At 34.0% G+C, this 16,552-nt stretch overlaps 1 protein-coding gene across 2 annotated transcripts in view; it reads left to right on the forward strand.

Annotated features, from left to right (window-relative positions):
• KLHL1 (kelch like family member 1) overlaps nucleotides 1–16,552 on the forward strand; it is a 328,782-nt gene that overhangs the window by 232,192 nt on the left and 80,038 nt on the right. For both annotated transcript variants that reach the window (XM_010978777.3, XM_064493097.1), the window contains exon 6: nucleotides 11,704–11,890. In XM_010978777.3, coding sequence (XP_010977079.1) covers nucleotides 11,704–11,890 — 187 coding nt within the window. The remainder of the gene's footprint in view (nucleotides 1–11,703; nucleotides 11,891–16,552) is intronic.

The following is a 16,552-nucleotide window of genomic DNA, read 5'->3' on the forward strand; positions in this document are numbered from 1 at the left end:
ATTAGGAAATCCAGTTTTCTAAATAATACATGAATGCAGTCCCTCAGGTGTTTTCCTGCAGATTTGTGTCCAAGAATTTCCAGGAGCACCATTTACTTCTTAACATCAGAATTAACTTATTTGAGATAAAATATGGGAGAAGCAGAGGAAGAATTCTCCACCTTTCTTTGAGTACCACATGCTCTGTACAGGCTTAAGGTGGTGTACACCTCTTCTGGATCTAGTGTGTGGGCTGCTTGCAGACATAGCCTTCTCGAGGAAGATGTACTTGAGCATGACATTTACACTTAGTGCATTGCACTTGTTAGCTATGGTTAGTCTATGGGTGTTGTGTTACCTCTCAACTCAGACAAAGAGTAGGCTCAGATTTAAATGTGTAAATTTGAATTTTCAGTGGAACATTCAAGTTTTATGTTTCTTAATTAACAGTCAAGATCACCTCACCATAATGTCCAAGATCCCAAATTATTTGTGTAATGGAATTTTGCTATTGACTACAACTGAAAATAAGCCTGCCATCAACTGGGTCTGAGATAAATCATTTAGAAGAAGATATTTAGTTGGTTATTAAGCAAAGATATTTCTGAAAGGCTATTAATGTTTATGAAGATGATTAATTTATGCAAGTAATTTAAGATGTGATGGTGAATATATTTCTGCCTATACATTGTATATGTTCAAATTTCAACACTGAATATATTGTATAAAATAAATTATTAGGTATTCTACATCCCAACGTTCATAGCAGCACTATATACAATAGCCAAGATGTAGAAACAGCCTAAATGTCCATCGACTGATGACTGGATAAAGATGTGGTGTATATATATAAATAATGGAATATTACTCAGCCATAAAAAAGAATGAAATAATGCCATTTGTAGCAACATGGATGGACCTAGAGATTATCATATTAAGTAAAGTAAGTCAGACCGAGAAAGAGAAATATCATATGATATCACTTAAATGTAGAATCTAAAAAAAAAGTGTTACAAATTCTATTTACAAACCAAAAACAGACTCATGGACATAGGGAAAAAAAAAAAAAAAACAACTATAGTTACCAAAGAGGAAAGGGCAGGGAAGGGATAAATTAGAAGCTTGGGATTAACAGATACACATTACTATTTGTAAAACAGATAAACAACAAGGACCTTCTGTATAGCACAGGGAACTACATTCAATTTTCTGTAATAATATATAATGGAAAAGAATCTGAAAAGAAAGTGCATACATGTGTACATATTATTGAATTGCTTTGCTGTACACCTGAAACCAACATAGTAAATCAACTATACTTCAATAAAAATTAAATTAAAAATTAATAGATACTATAGTCATGAAAATAATCAGTCACTTAAATAGCTATTGAACAATCCCTAGGAGCCCATACCCCTGTTAGTGACCCAAGAAGAGGTGCCAGACATTTTTCCTGGTTTCCTGTAAGTTTATGACTTAGCAAGACTATAAAGCCCTTCAGTGACTACACATCAATTGATCACAGTCTGATATGACTAATAAAAAAAAATTGTGTCAACTGTGGCCTAAGAATTAGGTAAGCCCTCATGGAAGTAATAGGACTTACACTAGACTCTGAAGATTGGGTCACAATTTAATGGAAGCCCAGAGAGAAAGGCATGAATAACAATTTTTTTTTAAAAAGACATGATCTATTCAGATGAGAGGAAAGAGATCGGACAAGCTAAATTATGAAATACAGAATAATGTGTGCTAGAGTATTGGGGAAAGCGATTCAATAGCTAAGATGGAGTTATATCATAGAATTTATGGCATGCTAGTCTGAGGCTGTTGCATAATGTCTTGCAAACAATAAGAAGATAATGCATGGTTTTGAATATAGCCTAGACATGAGTCTATTAACAAAGGTGGTCTAAGGGGCGGGGAGGAGAGTGGGTTTGAGTAGAATAGGTTAGTGGTAAGAGAGATAGTGGGTATCCAGGATCTGTTATAGCACCTGGCACAAAATAGGTGCTAGCTAAGTATCTGCTGAATGAATGAATAAACGCATGCATGCATGCCAGTCCACAGCCTACTTGGGAGGCAATGAAATTTTTCAGGATGGAGGTGATACAGGGCACAGGATCAGAAATCTAGTCTTAGAAACTCTGAGCTTTCAAACTACTTATAGAACTGCAAACTCATGTTAAATAAGTATAAGTTAATCATAAATTCTAAATGCATGAAACCCATTTTGCTTACCGCTAATAAGAACCGTCATTTGAATTACTTTAATGAGTGCTACTTGTTTTGATGATGTCATTATTCTTCACTATTTGTACTGTCAGCATAGTCAATTATTTTTCATCATAAGGCAATCAAATATTTCTGTACTCAGAATAAAATTAATGAAGCTGTTCCTCATTTCGTAGATGGATTCTTCCGGAACCATTCTGATATATTAGATGTAGGTCTTAGCACATCAGTAATGTGTGTTTTCATTTTTAAATGATAGAACTGAAAGATAACATAGGAAGCTTTCTTATGTCTACTTTTCTCATTTATTTAAAAATAAAAGTAATATCCTCACACAGTTTAGCCAGAACCGTCAGTATGCCTGCAGACAGAGCGAGGCCATATTTCAGTCTCTTAAAATTTCATGACTCTATTCTTTGCCAAGATTCTTTTCAACTGATGTTCCTGGGATTTTGGGTGTAACATGAGGATCTATCTACTCATCAGTGAGTTTCTCTCAGGTGGTAGACGGATACTCTGGCTACGGTTGAGCTAGTTTCTCTTGTACAGGCTTAGGCTGTTCCAGTCACAAGCAGATCCTGAAATAATAACTGCCGAAGGGCTGCAAGCATCAGTGAATCAACCAATATTGTCAAACTTTCAGCATAATTGTCCATTTTCCTCTCCCTGTGTCTTTGAAAACCTACTGAACAGGGAGGAAATATAAAACCTCTATAGGCATAAGGCAACGTATGTATCTCCCTTGAGAAGTGGGGCAGCCCTACCTGTGTGCATACCTTTTATCATGTGGCCACAACGTTCTGTAATAACTGAGATCTCTCCTTTCACCAGTACCTTCCACCGAGTGCAAAATAGGTTCCAGGTTCAAGGTCACACTGAGTGTGACTGTTAACATGGCTGTTTCTCAGTGGAATGTCCTAGAAACTGCTTAATATGAATACTTGAAAATATTTCATTTTTCTCCCCTGTTTATAAGACATTGAAGTAGAAAATCACTTTTTTCCTGCCGCTTACAGTGTATGATAATATTTTATCATTCATCTTATTTATTTTGTCAAGCGGAAAGCTTGAAAGACTATGAATCAGTCACTTGTTCCCTAAGGACTGTCACTTCTAATAGGAATCAATTTGGCTTGATAGATTCAAATTCTGGGAGCTCATTATTTTAGCACAACACCCAGTAGCAAAACAAAAGTTTCAAATGCTATGAAATAATATGAGGTATATGAGATTTTGTCACTCTTTTGTAAATGTGAGAAGATTTTCATAACTTTGATGGCCCACAGATATAGGGTTAGAGCAGTTATTACTTTCTTTGGCCCATAGTAAGTTTAAATTTAACTTTCTTTAAGTATACATTCAATGCTGCATTTAATTTTCCAATGGACTCTTTAATCAGATAAAAGATATAGAGAGATGTATTTGCAGTGCTTTGTACAGATTCTGGAAGTTACCCTGCCTTTCAAATTATGTATACATTTATGCAGGTTTACTCTTACTTAAGGAGTACCTTACAATATAGATTATTTAAAATTTCCAGCCATTAACATCATAGAAAACTGTTGCTGTTATTTATATTTCCTTAAGATTATTACTTTATATTTTAAGGAAGTCATCTAAAAATGCACATTTTTACAATGTAAATATTTTTTGACTCTTCCTGCAAAATTAGAGTTGTATGCCCTCTATGTAGTAAGAGTAGGTCATGCAGCACAAATTTGTCCATTTGATTTTATTTGCTCATGATAAGAGAAATGTTGCCATATTACAATTCTAAGGTAGCATTTATACATGCAAGTTACTGCAGAGACTCATGACAAAGATTCTAGCCAACAGTGTATTTTCTTTGACACATTAGGTCAATTATAGAGAAAAGGAGACAATAATTTTGAATGATAATTTCTTATTTGGAGGTTGGGAAAAATAATGCAAAAATCTAGGTAGTTGAATAATGCATTTCATTTTAGTGAAGCAATACTTTCAGAGTCGTAATTTCCAATTTATAGCAAGCATTTGAAATAAATTCATATAAATATTCTTGGAAAATTCAGTTTGAAGAAGAGTGTCTATGTGTAAGCACACAGAATTGAAACACAGTATTTTCATGTTGCTAAGTATGTGGTTCAGCTTTTCAAACCAACACATTGTATTTCAATAATAAATGTAATGGTCATTTGAAAGAAATATTGTTTTACTCATTGTATCTTTTTCATTGTTTTCCTAATTAAATTGAAGTTAATAATAAAGTCAATGAAACTTTAAGAGGAGTATATAAAAATAAAATAATGTTTTAATATAAACAATTGCAGAGAACATATTTATTCTAATTAAAAGTTTATAACATTTCTAACAAATTTACTAATGAGAATTCTAGCGATTAATGGGTACATTATTCTGATTTCTTACCAGTCAATTCTGAATATCACACACTGAGTTCTCATAGATGTTTCTTGACCCAGTTCCCCTCTGCAGCTAGAGGTTTACTCTATAACTTACTGGTCATTGTTTACTCAGAAAGAAAACCTATCAAGGTTATAGGGAGATAAAGCATATTTGTAACATGACTGCCTAACTGACATTGATCCTAGGATCAACCTCTTAGAATTTTACACAATGGTAATTTATAATATACCCTATGCTGTCCTCCATATTAAGTCTCAGGATATTTTTATTTCAGACATATTTTCTAGATGATAAAATATTCTGAAACATTATTGGTTTGTAGACAGCGAGATATTTCCTTGAGGTTTATGCATAATTAATTTATAAGGATATAGCCAATGATTATCCTCAAAAGTGAAAGAACATACTAACAGTGAAGATATTAAGAAATTTTCAAGGGCATTTTTTGTAAGCTAAATTGTACTTGGATTATCTGTGATTGGAAAGGGTATTGGTATGTGGCATCCTAAGAATAAAATTTAATTTATAGACAATTATTGTATAAAGTCTTGTACATAAATATTAACATGTCTCAAAGTAGTATACAATTATTGAAGTCTATTGATTTTTTAGTTAAAGATTCATGAAAAATTTAAGAATGTAAAACACAAAACTAACTTTCATTGTATAGGGAGGAGCAATATTTGTATTAATCTTGGATTGTTGCAGAAAATCTAAAGATAGTTCAAGATTAAAAAGCAGCTTAACCATTTTGTTATTCTGCCTTTGTGCCTGAATTTGGGATGAAATAACTTTAGAAAGTGCTTTAAGAGGAGATATAATACTGACACAAGTCATACAGTGTTCATAAGCAAGACATAGTTACAAGTAATAATCTGAAAACATAGTAATAAGTAACAGCTATTATGAAAAAGTCAATTTCTTTCAAAATAAAGAATCTTGTTCCCAGGGACACAAGGATGGTTCAACATATGCCAATCAATCAATGTAATACATCACATCAACAAGAGAAAGGACAAAAACCACATGATCATCTTAATAGATGTAGAAAAAGCATTTGATAAAATTCAACACCCATTTATGATTAAAAACTCTCACCACAGTGGGTATAGAGGGAATATATCTCAACATAGTAAAAGCTATATATGACAAACCTACAGCCAGCATAGTACTCAATAGGAAAAACTCAAAAGCTTCCCACTAAAATCTGGGACAAGACAAGGATGCCTACTATCACCACTCCCACTCAACATAGTCTTGGAAGTCCTAGCCCCAGCAATCAGGCAATAAAAAGAAATAAAAGGGATCCAAATTGGAAAAGAAGAGGTAAAAGTGTCACTATATGCAGATGACACGATACTATATATAGAAGACCCTAAAAGGTCCACACAAAAACTACTAGAACTAATCCAAGAATTCAGCAAGGTAGCAGGTTACAAGATTAATGTTCAAAAATCAGTTGCATTTCTTTACACTAACAATGAATCAACAGAAAAAGTAAGTAAAGAAACAATCCCCTTTAAAATAGACTCAAAGTAATAAAATACCTAGGAATAAATTTTAGCACAGAGATGAAAGACTTATACACAGAAAACTATAAAACACTGATGAAGGAAATTAAAGAAGACTTTAAAAAGTGGAAAGATATCCCATGCTTCTGGATTGGAAGAATCAATACCTTTAAAATGGTCACATTGCCTAAGGCAACCTACAGATTTAATGCAATCCCTATCAAATTACCCAGGACAGATTTCACAGAACTAAAACAAATCACAGTAAAATTTATATGGAACCACAAAAGACCTAGAATTGCCAAAACATTACTGAAGAAACAGAAAGAGGCTGGAGGAATAACTTTCCCAGGCTTCAGACAATAGAGCTACCGTAATCAAGACAGCATAGTATTGGTACAAAAACAGACATATGGACCAATGGAACAGAATAGCGAGCCCAGAAATGAACCCACAAACTTTTGGTCAACTAATCTTCGACAAGGGAGGCAAGAATACACAATGGAACCAAGACAGTCTCTCCAGCAAATGGTGTTGGGAAAACTGGACAGCAGCATGTAAATCAATGAAGCTAGAACACTCCCTTACACCATACACAAAAATAAACTCAAAATGGATCAAAGACTTAAACATAAGGCAAGATACAATAAACCTCCTAGAAGAAAGTATAGGCAAAACATTACTTCACATACATCTCAAAAATGTTCTCCTAGGGCCATCTACCCAAGCAATAGAAATAAAAACAAGAATAAACAAATGGGACCTAATTAAACTTACAAGCTTTTGCATAGCAAAGGAATTCATAAGTAAAACAAAAAGACAACCTACAGAATGGGAGAAAATTTTTGCAACAATGAAACCAACAAAGGCTTGATCTCCAGAATATATAAGCAGCTCATCTGACTGAATAAGAAAAAACAAACAACCCAATCAAAAAATGGGCAGAAGATGTAAACAAGCAATTCTCCAAGGAAGACATAAAAATGATCAATAGGCATATGAAAAAATTCTCGATATCACTAATTATCAGAGAAATGAAAACCAAAATTATGATGAGGCATCACCTCACACCAGTCAGAATGGCCATCATTCAAAAGTCCACAAATGACAAATGCTAGAAAGGCTGTGGAGAAAAGGGAACCCTCGTACACTGCTGGTGGGAATGCAGTTTGGTGCAGCCACGGTGGAAAACAGTATAGAGATTCCTCAAAAGACTAGGAATAGACTTACAATATGATCCAGGAATCCCTCTCCTGGGCATATATCCAGCAGGAACCCTACTTTAAAAAAGACACCTGCACCCCAGTGTTCATAGCAGAACTACTTAAAAGGGCCAAGTCATGGAAACAGCCTAAATGTCCATCAACAGATGACTGGATAAAGAACTGGTATATTTATACAATGGAATACTATCCAGCCATAAAAATGACAACATAACGCCATTTGCAGGAACATGGATGTCCCTGGAGAATGTCATTCTAAGTGAAGTAAGCCAGAAAAAGAAAGAAAACTACATATGAGATCGCTCATATGTGGAATCTAAAAAAAAAAATCAAAAACAAAAACAAAAACAAAAAAACAAACATAAATACAAAACAGAAACAGACTCATAGACATAGAATACAAACTTGTGGTTTCCAAGGGGGATGGGGGTGGGAAGGGACAGACTGGGATTTCAAAATTTGTATATACTGACAGGCATATGCAGAATAGATAAATAAGATTATACTGTATAGCACAGGGAAATATGTACAAGATCTTGTGGTAGCTCACAGCAAAGAAAAAATGTGACAATGAATATATGTATGTTCATGTATAACTGAAAAATCGTGCTCTACACTGGAATTTGACACAACATTGTAAAATGCCTATAACTTAATAAAAATGTTAAAAAAAAAGGATCTTGTAAATGATTTAGAGTATATGAAAGTTAAGAAATTTTACAGAATATTTTGTTAATAAAATGGAAAACATCATTTAAGTACAGAATACCTTATCAATTTTATAGAAATAAAGTACAAATTTTAACTTTATTTTGTTTACTTTCCAGGTCATATTTTAAATAATTTATAACATCTTTTTTTTTAATGTATAAACCTTTGAATATTGATAAATTTATTTCTCTTTAAAAATTTTTACTTGAAGGCATTTTAAACCTAGGCACTTAGAGTTGACTATCTTCTGATACTTTATTTTTACAGGATTTCTTACATTTTCTTTTATAATTATCTATTACTTATAAATTTGCAGTAATCCTTATATAGCTTTGTGTGTGTGTTTAGAAATATATAAATATTTAGCTATTCAAATAGATGATAAACTTGATGTTTTTAGCTTCAGCTTTGTCATCAGTGCATATATCATCTTATTTTATTTTTAAAATACACAGTATTTGCTTTACATCCTATTTCTCTGTAGTCTTTTGTATTAATTATATAATTTAATCTGAATCAATAACTTTTGTTTTTCAACCACAAGGAAGACTAGAAACAAAAAAAAAACAAGACCTGTCTACTTCATTTTTTTCCAAGAACACATATTTTATTTCATTTTAACAAATGTTATCAGATAAACTAACATTTAAGATATGTTGTGCATTCTGTTCATCTAAGTCCATTTTATATATAAAATAAGGGATTAGGGAAATTTAGAAATAATTTAGTGATCAAAGTTTGTAACTTTTTATCACTATAAAATCAAAAAGTTATTGAAGAGTTATTAATTAATCAACTTAATATTTGTCTATTTTTAAAAATTGTAGAATAGATAAACAAGATTACACTGTATATCACAGGGAAATATACACAAAATGTATGATAACTCACAGAGAAAAACATGTGACAATGAGTGTGTATATGTCCATGAATAATTGAAAAATTGTGCTGAACACTGGAATTTGACACAACATTGTAAAATGATTATAAATCAATAAAAAATGTTAAAAAATTGTCCAAATTAAATAAAAATTTTAATGTTAAGCCAACTCAGTAAGTAACTATAAGAATTTGTAAGATTAATAGGGAGGAAAATAGCTCAGTGGTAGAGCACAGGCTTAGCATGCATGAGGTCCGGGGTTCAATCCCTAGTACGTCCATTAAAAAAAAAAAAAACTCACAAGATTAAACCTGTATATAAGATGTTAAGCAACTGAAATTTCATTTAAACAATTTTGATATTTTGGTAATCCTAAGCTATTTATTATATTAATTATTGCTTACAGGCCCATGCCACTAATATACACATTTTTAAAAGTTTAAAATAAACTTTAAACTCATCTTTTATTTATCAAAATATTGTGCTAACATTATTTTTACATGGTGATAAAATAAAGAGGACATGAATTAATTTTAAGCCAAAGCTAATCAATTCTAGTTAGTTAAAATATCAGAAATACTATACGAACTCTTTTCAATATAAATAACCCTCCATATTCATGTCACATTTGAAAGATCTACATTATGAATCTACTTATCTAAAAACCTAAGCCATTACCCAAACTCCCAGGTAATTTTTTGATTCTGAGTTATAGTTTTCCAAGGAAAAACATAGAAAAGAAGCACATAACTTTAACATTGTTTTCTCTTTTTTTTTTTTTCCCTCCTTTATTTGGAATCAGTTAACTGTTTATTTGGATAAAATATACCTAAAGTGTAATCCTTCTGCAAGAACAGTTTTTTTTATCATCAACTAATCCAAAATCTCCCCCCAGAAAAGGTAAACAGAGAGAGAATAAAAGAAAAAAAATTGAGAGTCACATTTAGACAGACATAAATTTATTTTTTCTTTTAAAGAAAAGAAAAAACTTAAACATAGGAAAAATATATTCTGATACACAAATGAAAGAGTCATATTAAAATAAATCTCTCTCTCTGTCTATCCTCCTTTCTTTTAAAGGTCTATTATATAAAGACCACTGGGGCCTCGTTAGAAAGTGTTATTTTCTTTGGTAGTTAAAAAGTACTTAAAAAGTATATTGGCCTGGACCAAATAGATTGCCAGGTATTTCTCCAGAAAAGTTGGGTTTATTTGGGAGCAGTGAAGAATAGCAATTCTGGGTCTGCAATCCTGGAGAGTCACATGCAAGTCCCTGCATGGCAAAGAAAGGAGAGCACATCTATAGGGGGAAAAGGAAGTTGGGAAGGCCCTAGGAAACAGAGTTCTTGGCTTTTCATTGACTGAGTCCTTACCAGGAAAGAAGAGGTCTCTTCTTGTTGGGCTGTCATTTTTGCAGAATACGAGAGCTCTCCCTTCTAGTCTCCCAACTCTATTTAATTAAGGTTTCTATTTATTAATATTTGACAAGTAAAATAGTAGTCCTTTTAAAAAAGAATGAAATGGTATGAAGGCAACTAAAGTTTCATTATATAATAAGAAGAGAAATATAAGCAAGATTTTAAACATCTTCCCTTCCATACTCCAAAGCATCTGGTAACTCTAATACATTACACTCCTCATTCAGCCTCAGAGCTATTCTGTTATCTTTTCCACATCTCATATATATGAGTATCTTATGTGTTTTTATATTCTTCCTGTCCCCTCCAAAAGTAACTTGTGTATTACAATGGCTAAATAAATTTATTTAATTCAGGTTCAAATTATAGTGTTACAATCAATTGCTTAATTATATGCTCCTGTCCCATATTAATGTATTCACTCAATAAACATTTGGGTACTGATGTGATACAGTTTTTTATCAATGTAGAAGAAAATGTCAGTGAGTCAATGTTACATTTTCTACTTCTTATTTTCTAAATCTATGTGACAGATTTAACTCACTTTGAAATGAAACAGGATTCATGAGAAAAAGAGAGAATGTGACACTGAAAGAATCAAGGGAAAATAAAGTTTATAGAGAAAGTGGAAAAATAAAAGATACAGTGAATTTGTTCAAACAAATGTACAGAGAAGAATTTGCAGAGAAAAAAACTCGCTGTAATAAAAGAGGCATAACAGAGCTTAAAACTCTGGTCTCTCCCTGCTGCTCCCACAGGTGCCGGATTTTTGGTAGAATTTTTTTACTTTCACCATTGGAAACTATTACCCTGCCTGATATACAGCTTTTCAACTGCTCACGTAATTGAAAAGATGTAATGAACATATGTTTTTTTCATTTTTGTCAAGTTCTTTTAAATTTGAAAGGGATTTAAACTATACCTGCAACATCTTAAAGTAAATACATGAATATTATGATAGGCTTGTTAGAATCTAATTTGTTGAAGATTATTTTTTAATTTACTTCACCAGACATGTTTATGGCCAAATGGGCAACTGTATGTGATTTATGAAGAGCTTTCATAAACGGGGAAGGAAATGGAAAAAGCGATCTTTAGAAGTTCCTTTATATTCTGTGTGACAAAATGAATAATAACATGGAATCAAAAATAATGTCCATTCTGTTTCTCTTGGAAGCCGTGCATTTCATTCATATTTGTCAATACAATTCATTCTTATTACATTTTGCATCCCTCTCAGTAGAGAGGTAATATCATAGGCACTAAGCTTCTAAGCTTAATTTGATGCCTCATGTTCATCCCTATAAAAAGCATTATTAACGGTGATTGTCTATTATTCACAGATATTGGCTGACCTAGAAAACCATGCGTTATTTAAGAATGACCTGGAATGTCAAAAGCTGATTCTGGAAGCAATGAAATACCATCTACTGCCAGAAAGAAGAACTTTAATGCAAAGTCCAAGAACTAAACCTAGAAAATCTACAGTTGGAACTCTGTATGCAGTGGGAGGCATGGATAACAACAAAGGTACATGTTCTAGATCTGTACCATACCATGGCGTGATTTTACTATTGTCATCTGTATAATAGTAACAAATTTCACATTAACTTAGCTTACTTAGTTCATTAAGATTTAAGAGTTAGGGCAAAATTAGGACACCTCCTGTTTTTCTTTTTTTTTTTCAGTCTGGAGTTGCTGATTTTGCTTCTTTCTCATCTTTAAATCTTTTATCTCTTCTGCATCATCTACAAGTCTTCATATGACATGCTTGGGGGAGGATTGAAAGCACTTGATAGAAAACGCAGGCTAAGTAGTCTGTTGGATATATTGAAAAATGTATTTCATTTCTGAGTAAAGGGAAAATAATATGCCAGACACATGCTTGCTGAGAGTAATAGCACGAAGAAGAGAGACTTTACTTTTGAGGAGTTTAGATTCTGACAGAAAACCGACCAATAAATAGACTACAGATGAGTGTAATGATTGTGGCGGTTCTCATTTACAAATGTACTTGTAGTTACCACTGTTGCCCTTAAAAGGAAGTGAATACTTCATTTAAAGCCAAATGCATACATTTGAACTTACTCTTCTATAGTTAGTGGAAAAATCTCCATGAATGTTTGTCCTCTTCAGACTTTTTTATGCATGTCTTAATTTTCTTGATCAAGTACACAAGACAAAGAATATAATTGTATGTTTGTGTCTAATAAGTGATATAATTATCCATAATATATGTAATATACATTTAAAACAATAGATTGTGATCTCATATTTAACCTCTATTAAGGGAACTCTGTTGCTAAAGAATCATGAGGAAGCAACAAGGCTGACTTTAACCACTGTGAAGTGAGATGCCAAAACAGCAGCTGAAGGGAAACAGTTTGTGTAATCAGTAGAGAACCGAACCCATTCCCCTTTTTATTTGTCAAGAAAAGATCTTGGGGCTATTAGATGGTTTTCACTAGTTTAATTTTTTGAAGAGTTTTACTCCTATTTACCGGGCTGTTGATTTCTAGTAGCTATCACGTTAAATAAGCACTAGAATATTAATATATATTTTAAAAGACATCACTATCAGTTAAAAAGGGTAAATAATTTAATGCTTTAAGAATGAGTGAAATGGCATTAATCTCTCGCATTCCCTCCACTCCTCATTCCTTCTTTAATGTTCCTACTTAAGAGAACATGTCAGAAGTTTTCCCCAAAACAGATGTGCCTTAAAACCCTCCTTTATGAAATGGTAAAACAGAAAATATCTTAAATACAAATCTGACTCAAAAATAGCCAGAAATTATACTAAAATACCAAAAAAAAAAAAATTTCAAGCCAAGAAAACAAATCTATTAACCTGTATCCATACTGTCCTTATGAAAGTAATAAATACCAAATAGCTTGCACCACATGATGTAAATTGCATCTTCTGAAGCAAAAGCATGCAAACTTTATTGGAACATTGTAATAGGTTCATTTTACCTGTTAAAGTAAATATCCTGATTTCCAGTGACTTTCAGTAAATACATTCATCCAAGTCTCAGATTTCACAAATGGATAGTGATTTTATACATGTTTATCATATTTTAAGGTCAAATGAGTGGCATTTGTTTTTAAAGAACACTGCATTCTACAGAAAGAATGCCCATATCAGATCACTTCCATTTGTAAATCTGCTCATATCATTTAAAAAATAAATAAATAAAAGAATGCTGATTGAATCAGGCCAGCCTATGACTAGGATTGAAAAATAACAGTAAATTAATATTAATACAAAAATCTTTGTGCTATTTATTAAAGAGCCAAAAATTTAAATGACAAATTAAAATTTTTTAAACCTGGTGACTTTAAATACAATCGCCATCACATAAAAGAAAATGAGAATAAGGAGTCTATTGAGTTAAGCTGTTTGCCAGCATTTGAATTTCTCTAATCTTACACAATAGTCTGTTGAGATTGAAGAAATTCTTTAATAATTGAATTTTCTTAGGAATTCTGAATCTCTCATTTTAGAATTGAATACTATTTCGTTATTGTTACACGTATTCAGTAATCCAGAGGTTAAAAGAGTGTGATAATACAGTGGGTATAAAAAGATACCCCTGCTTAAATCTGTATTAAAATAGAAAAAAATTTTTGAAGAAAACTTTAGGAATTCTTACTATATTCTCAGCCTCTAGGAACTGGACATTAAATATATCTCACAAACTTAGATAAAAATCTGACACTTAATACAAAATCTCAGAGAACCTACTTTTCCTGCAGCAGAAACTTAAGAAGTCCAGTATTTCAAGAGATTTAAAGGATAATCCTCAGTATTTGCATCCTGCTTTTATTGCTTAAAGGGTGTTTTCTACACCTTTATTAACTTGTGTTATCTCTAAATAGGTGTTAAGATCTTATCTTAAAATTGTGTTTTCTTTTCTTGAAAGGTAATAAGGCGAAGGGAATTAAAATGTAAAAAGAAATAGAAATCAGAAGAAACAATGCATAATAGCAAAAAATTGGAATTTACTTGGCATGACTAATTGAAAAATTATGCAATGTAATATAATACAGTACAGTCTTACAATCCAGTATAATGGTATACAATACTTAGTGTGTTTTTAATTATTTACATAGGCATATTGTGCCTTAGAAGGCTATATAAACATTTTATTAAATTTCTCTTCAGCTCCACAATTTCTGGGATGCAGATGATATCTTATGGGATTGATAAACTACAGGTACAACCCTTGCAGATTTTCTGGAGATGCTATGAAAATTCAGAGCACTGTCATCTCCTTCCCTCTGCTTTCTTCTGTATTCACACATCCATGCGTTCTACAATAATAGACATATCACACATCTGTTTTGTGCCAGGCTCTGTGTTAACTTGTGTGCCATGGTGAACAGTATGAATATTACCCATACGTCACAGAGTTGCCAGGTTAACCTGGGAAAACAAATAGCAAACAGAATTATTTGTGAATAGGCAGCAGAAGAGGAGCCTGAAGGCACCTCCTCCCACAAGCACACCACATCTACAGCTACGCATGGTGCAGCTTTTTCTGGAAAATACCTAAAGGCTGGCTGAGCCACTCCTAGCATCCCCAAGCGAGAGATGGTCCACATCCAAGCAGGTAGGAAAAGGCGGGACACAATCTGGCATAAAGCCCCGCACCCACCCGCACCTCCCCTCCCACTGTGTGGAGGCCCACAGCTTCTCACTGAGGAGCAAGGGGTTTGAACCCCACATCTGGCGTCCCTCACTTTTAAGACCTGCCCCTGAGATACCGGCCCCCGAAACATCTAGCTTTGAAAACCAACTGGCTGCGGAGGCCTCCAGCCTCACAGAAGGCTATAGCTTTCTGGACTGTGGTGCTGGGACCCCCAAGCCCCAAGGCCAGGGGCAAAGCGCCAACGGGGGTGCCCAGACTTGGTGTGGGAGAAGCCCGTTTGCTAGTCTTGGGGTTGGTGTGGGGGCAGGTGTCTGATCTACAGGCATTTGGGGGCCTGAGGTGGCTCCCTGGGTGGAGACTGGCGGTCACCATCCTCGCGTGCTCCCTCCGCAGCCGCCTCCAGGGTCCGGGGTCCCCGGGGCGAGTCTGGCAGCCCCTCTTTGCGGCTGCCACCTTGGGGCCAATCCTTGGTCACCAGGCTCTGGTGGCCGCGGGGCTTGCGTTCTGGATCCCAGAGGAGTGTGGCAGTGGGAGAGATTGTGCTACGCCAGCTGCACCGCACAGTAACAACCCGTCCCTGCCCGCCCCCCAGGCTTTTTGGAAGGGAGACCACATTGCTGGTCCAGAGCTTTTGCTTGAGAGGCAGGTACAGCTCTAGGGCCCTGTGGACCGGGATGTGCTCCCGGGGAACTAGGCTTGTGCACATCCTCCTTTTGCTGTCTGTCTGCCTGCAGCTCACCCGTGTCTCCCAGACAGGAGCTGATACCCTCATCTGAAGCCCCAGTTCTGGGGACTGCTGCTCAAGGGACACCTCGAAATCAATTGGCCATGGTGGCCAGCAGGGCATAAGCTTGTATAAAGTACTTGTGTATTTTAAAAGCTGCGGTCTCAGGGTCTGGCTTGTTAATTCACGATATAGCACAGCAGAAAACTCTGTGTAAGAAAAATAATCTTCCACAATCTCACCAGCCATCCTTGACTTTTTTCATTTATGCCATCCCCAGTCCTTGTCCACATTCATTTTCAAAATCTGTATATTGTATTGTACCTTCTACTATGGTGATTTTAGAATACAATATTTGTTTTAAGAAAAAGATCTCTTCAAGAGCTATGCATAAGCTCTACCAAACACAGCATTAGTTTCCAATATGTATGTCATGAATAAATTTACAAATATAATTGATTACCTTCCTTGAGTTTCTTGTGCTCACCTGCAACAGTTCATGGACTGACTTTGCTAATAGGTGCCTGTCAAAATAGGTATTTTATATTCATCTCTTTAAGTCTTGCTTATTAAACTTCACAGATACAGTTAGTGGTTCTCCATGATATATTATTAAGAACAAACAATTAACTTGTCATTTTGCTTAAAAGAACAAATTTCTAATTCCTAAACTTCTGCACACCTTTACCATAATGATATGGGAATCTTTTTAAAGATGCTTTTTAATCTTTTGAGGTTCCCTCTCTAAGTTTGCCAAATACAGTATTAGTAAGTCTCTACAATTATGAATTTTAAACAAATTTGCTTACATTT

The sequence above is a fragment of the Camelus dromedarius genome, chromosome 13 (assembly GCF_036321535.1).
Source record: "Camelus dromedarius isolate mCamDro1 chromosome 13, mCamDro1.pat, whole genome shotgun sequence".
NCBI classification, from domain to species: domain Eukaryota; kingdom Metazoa; phylum Chordata; class Mammalia; order Artiodactyla; family Camelidae; genus Camelus; species Camelus dromedarius.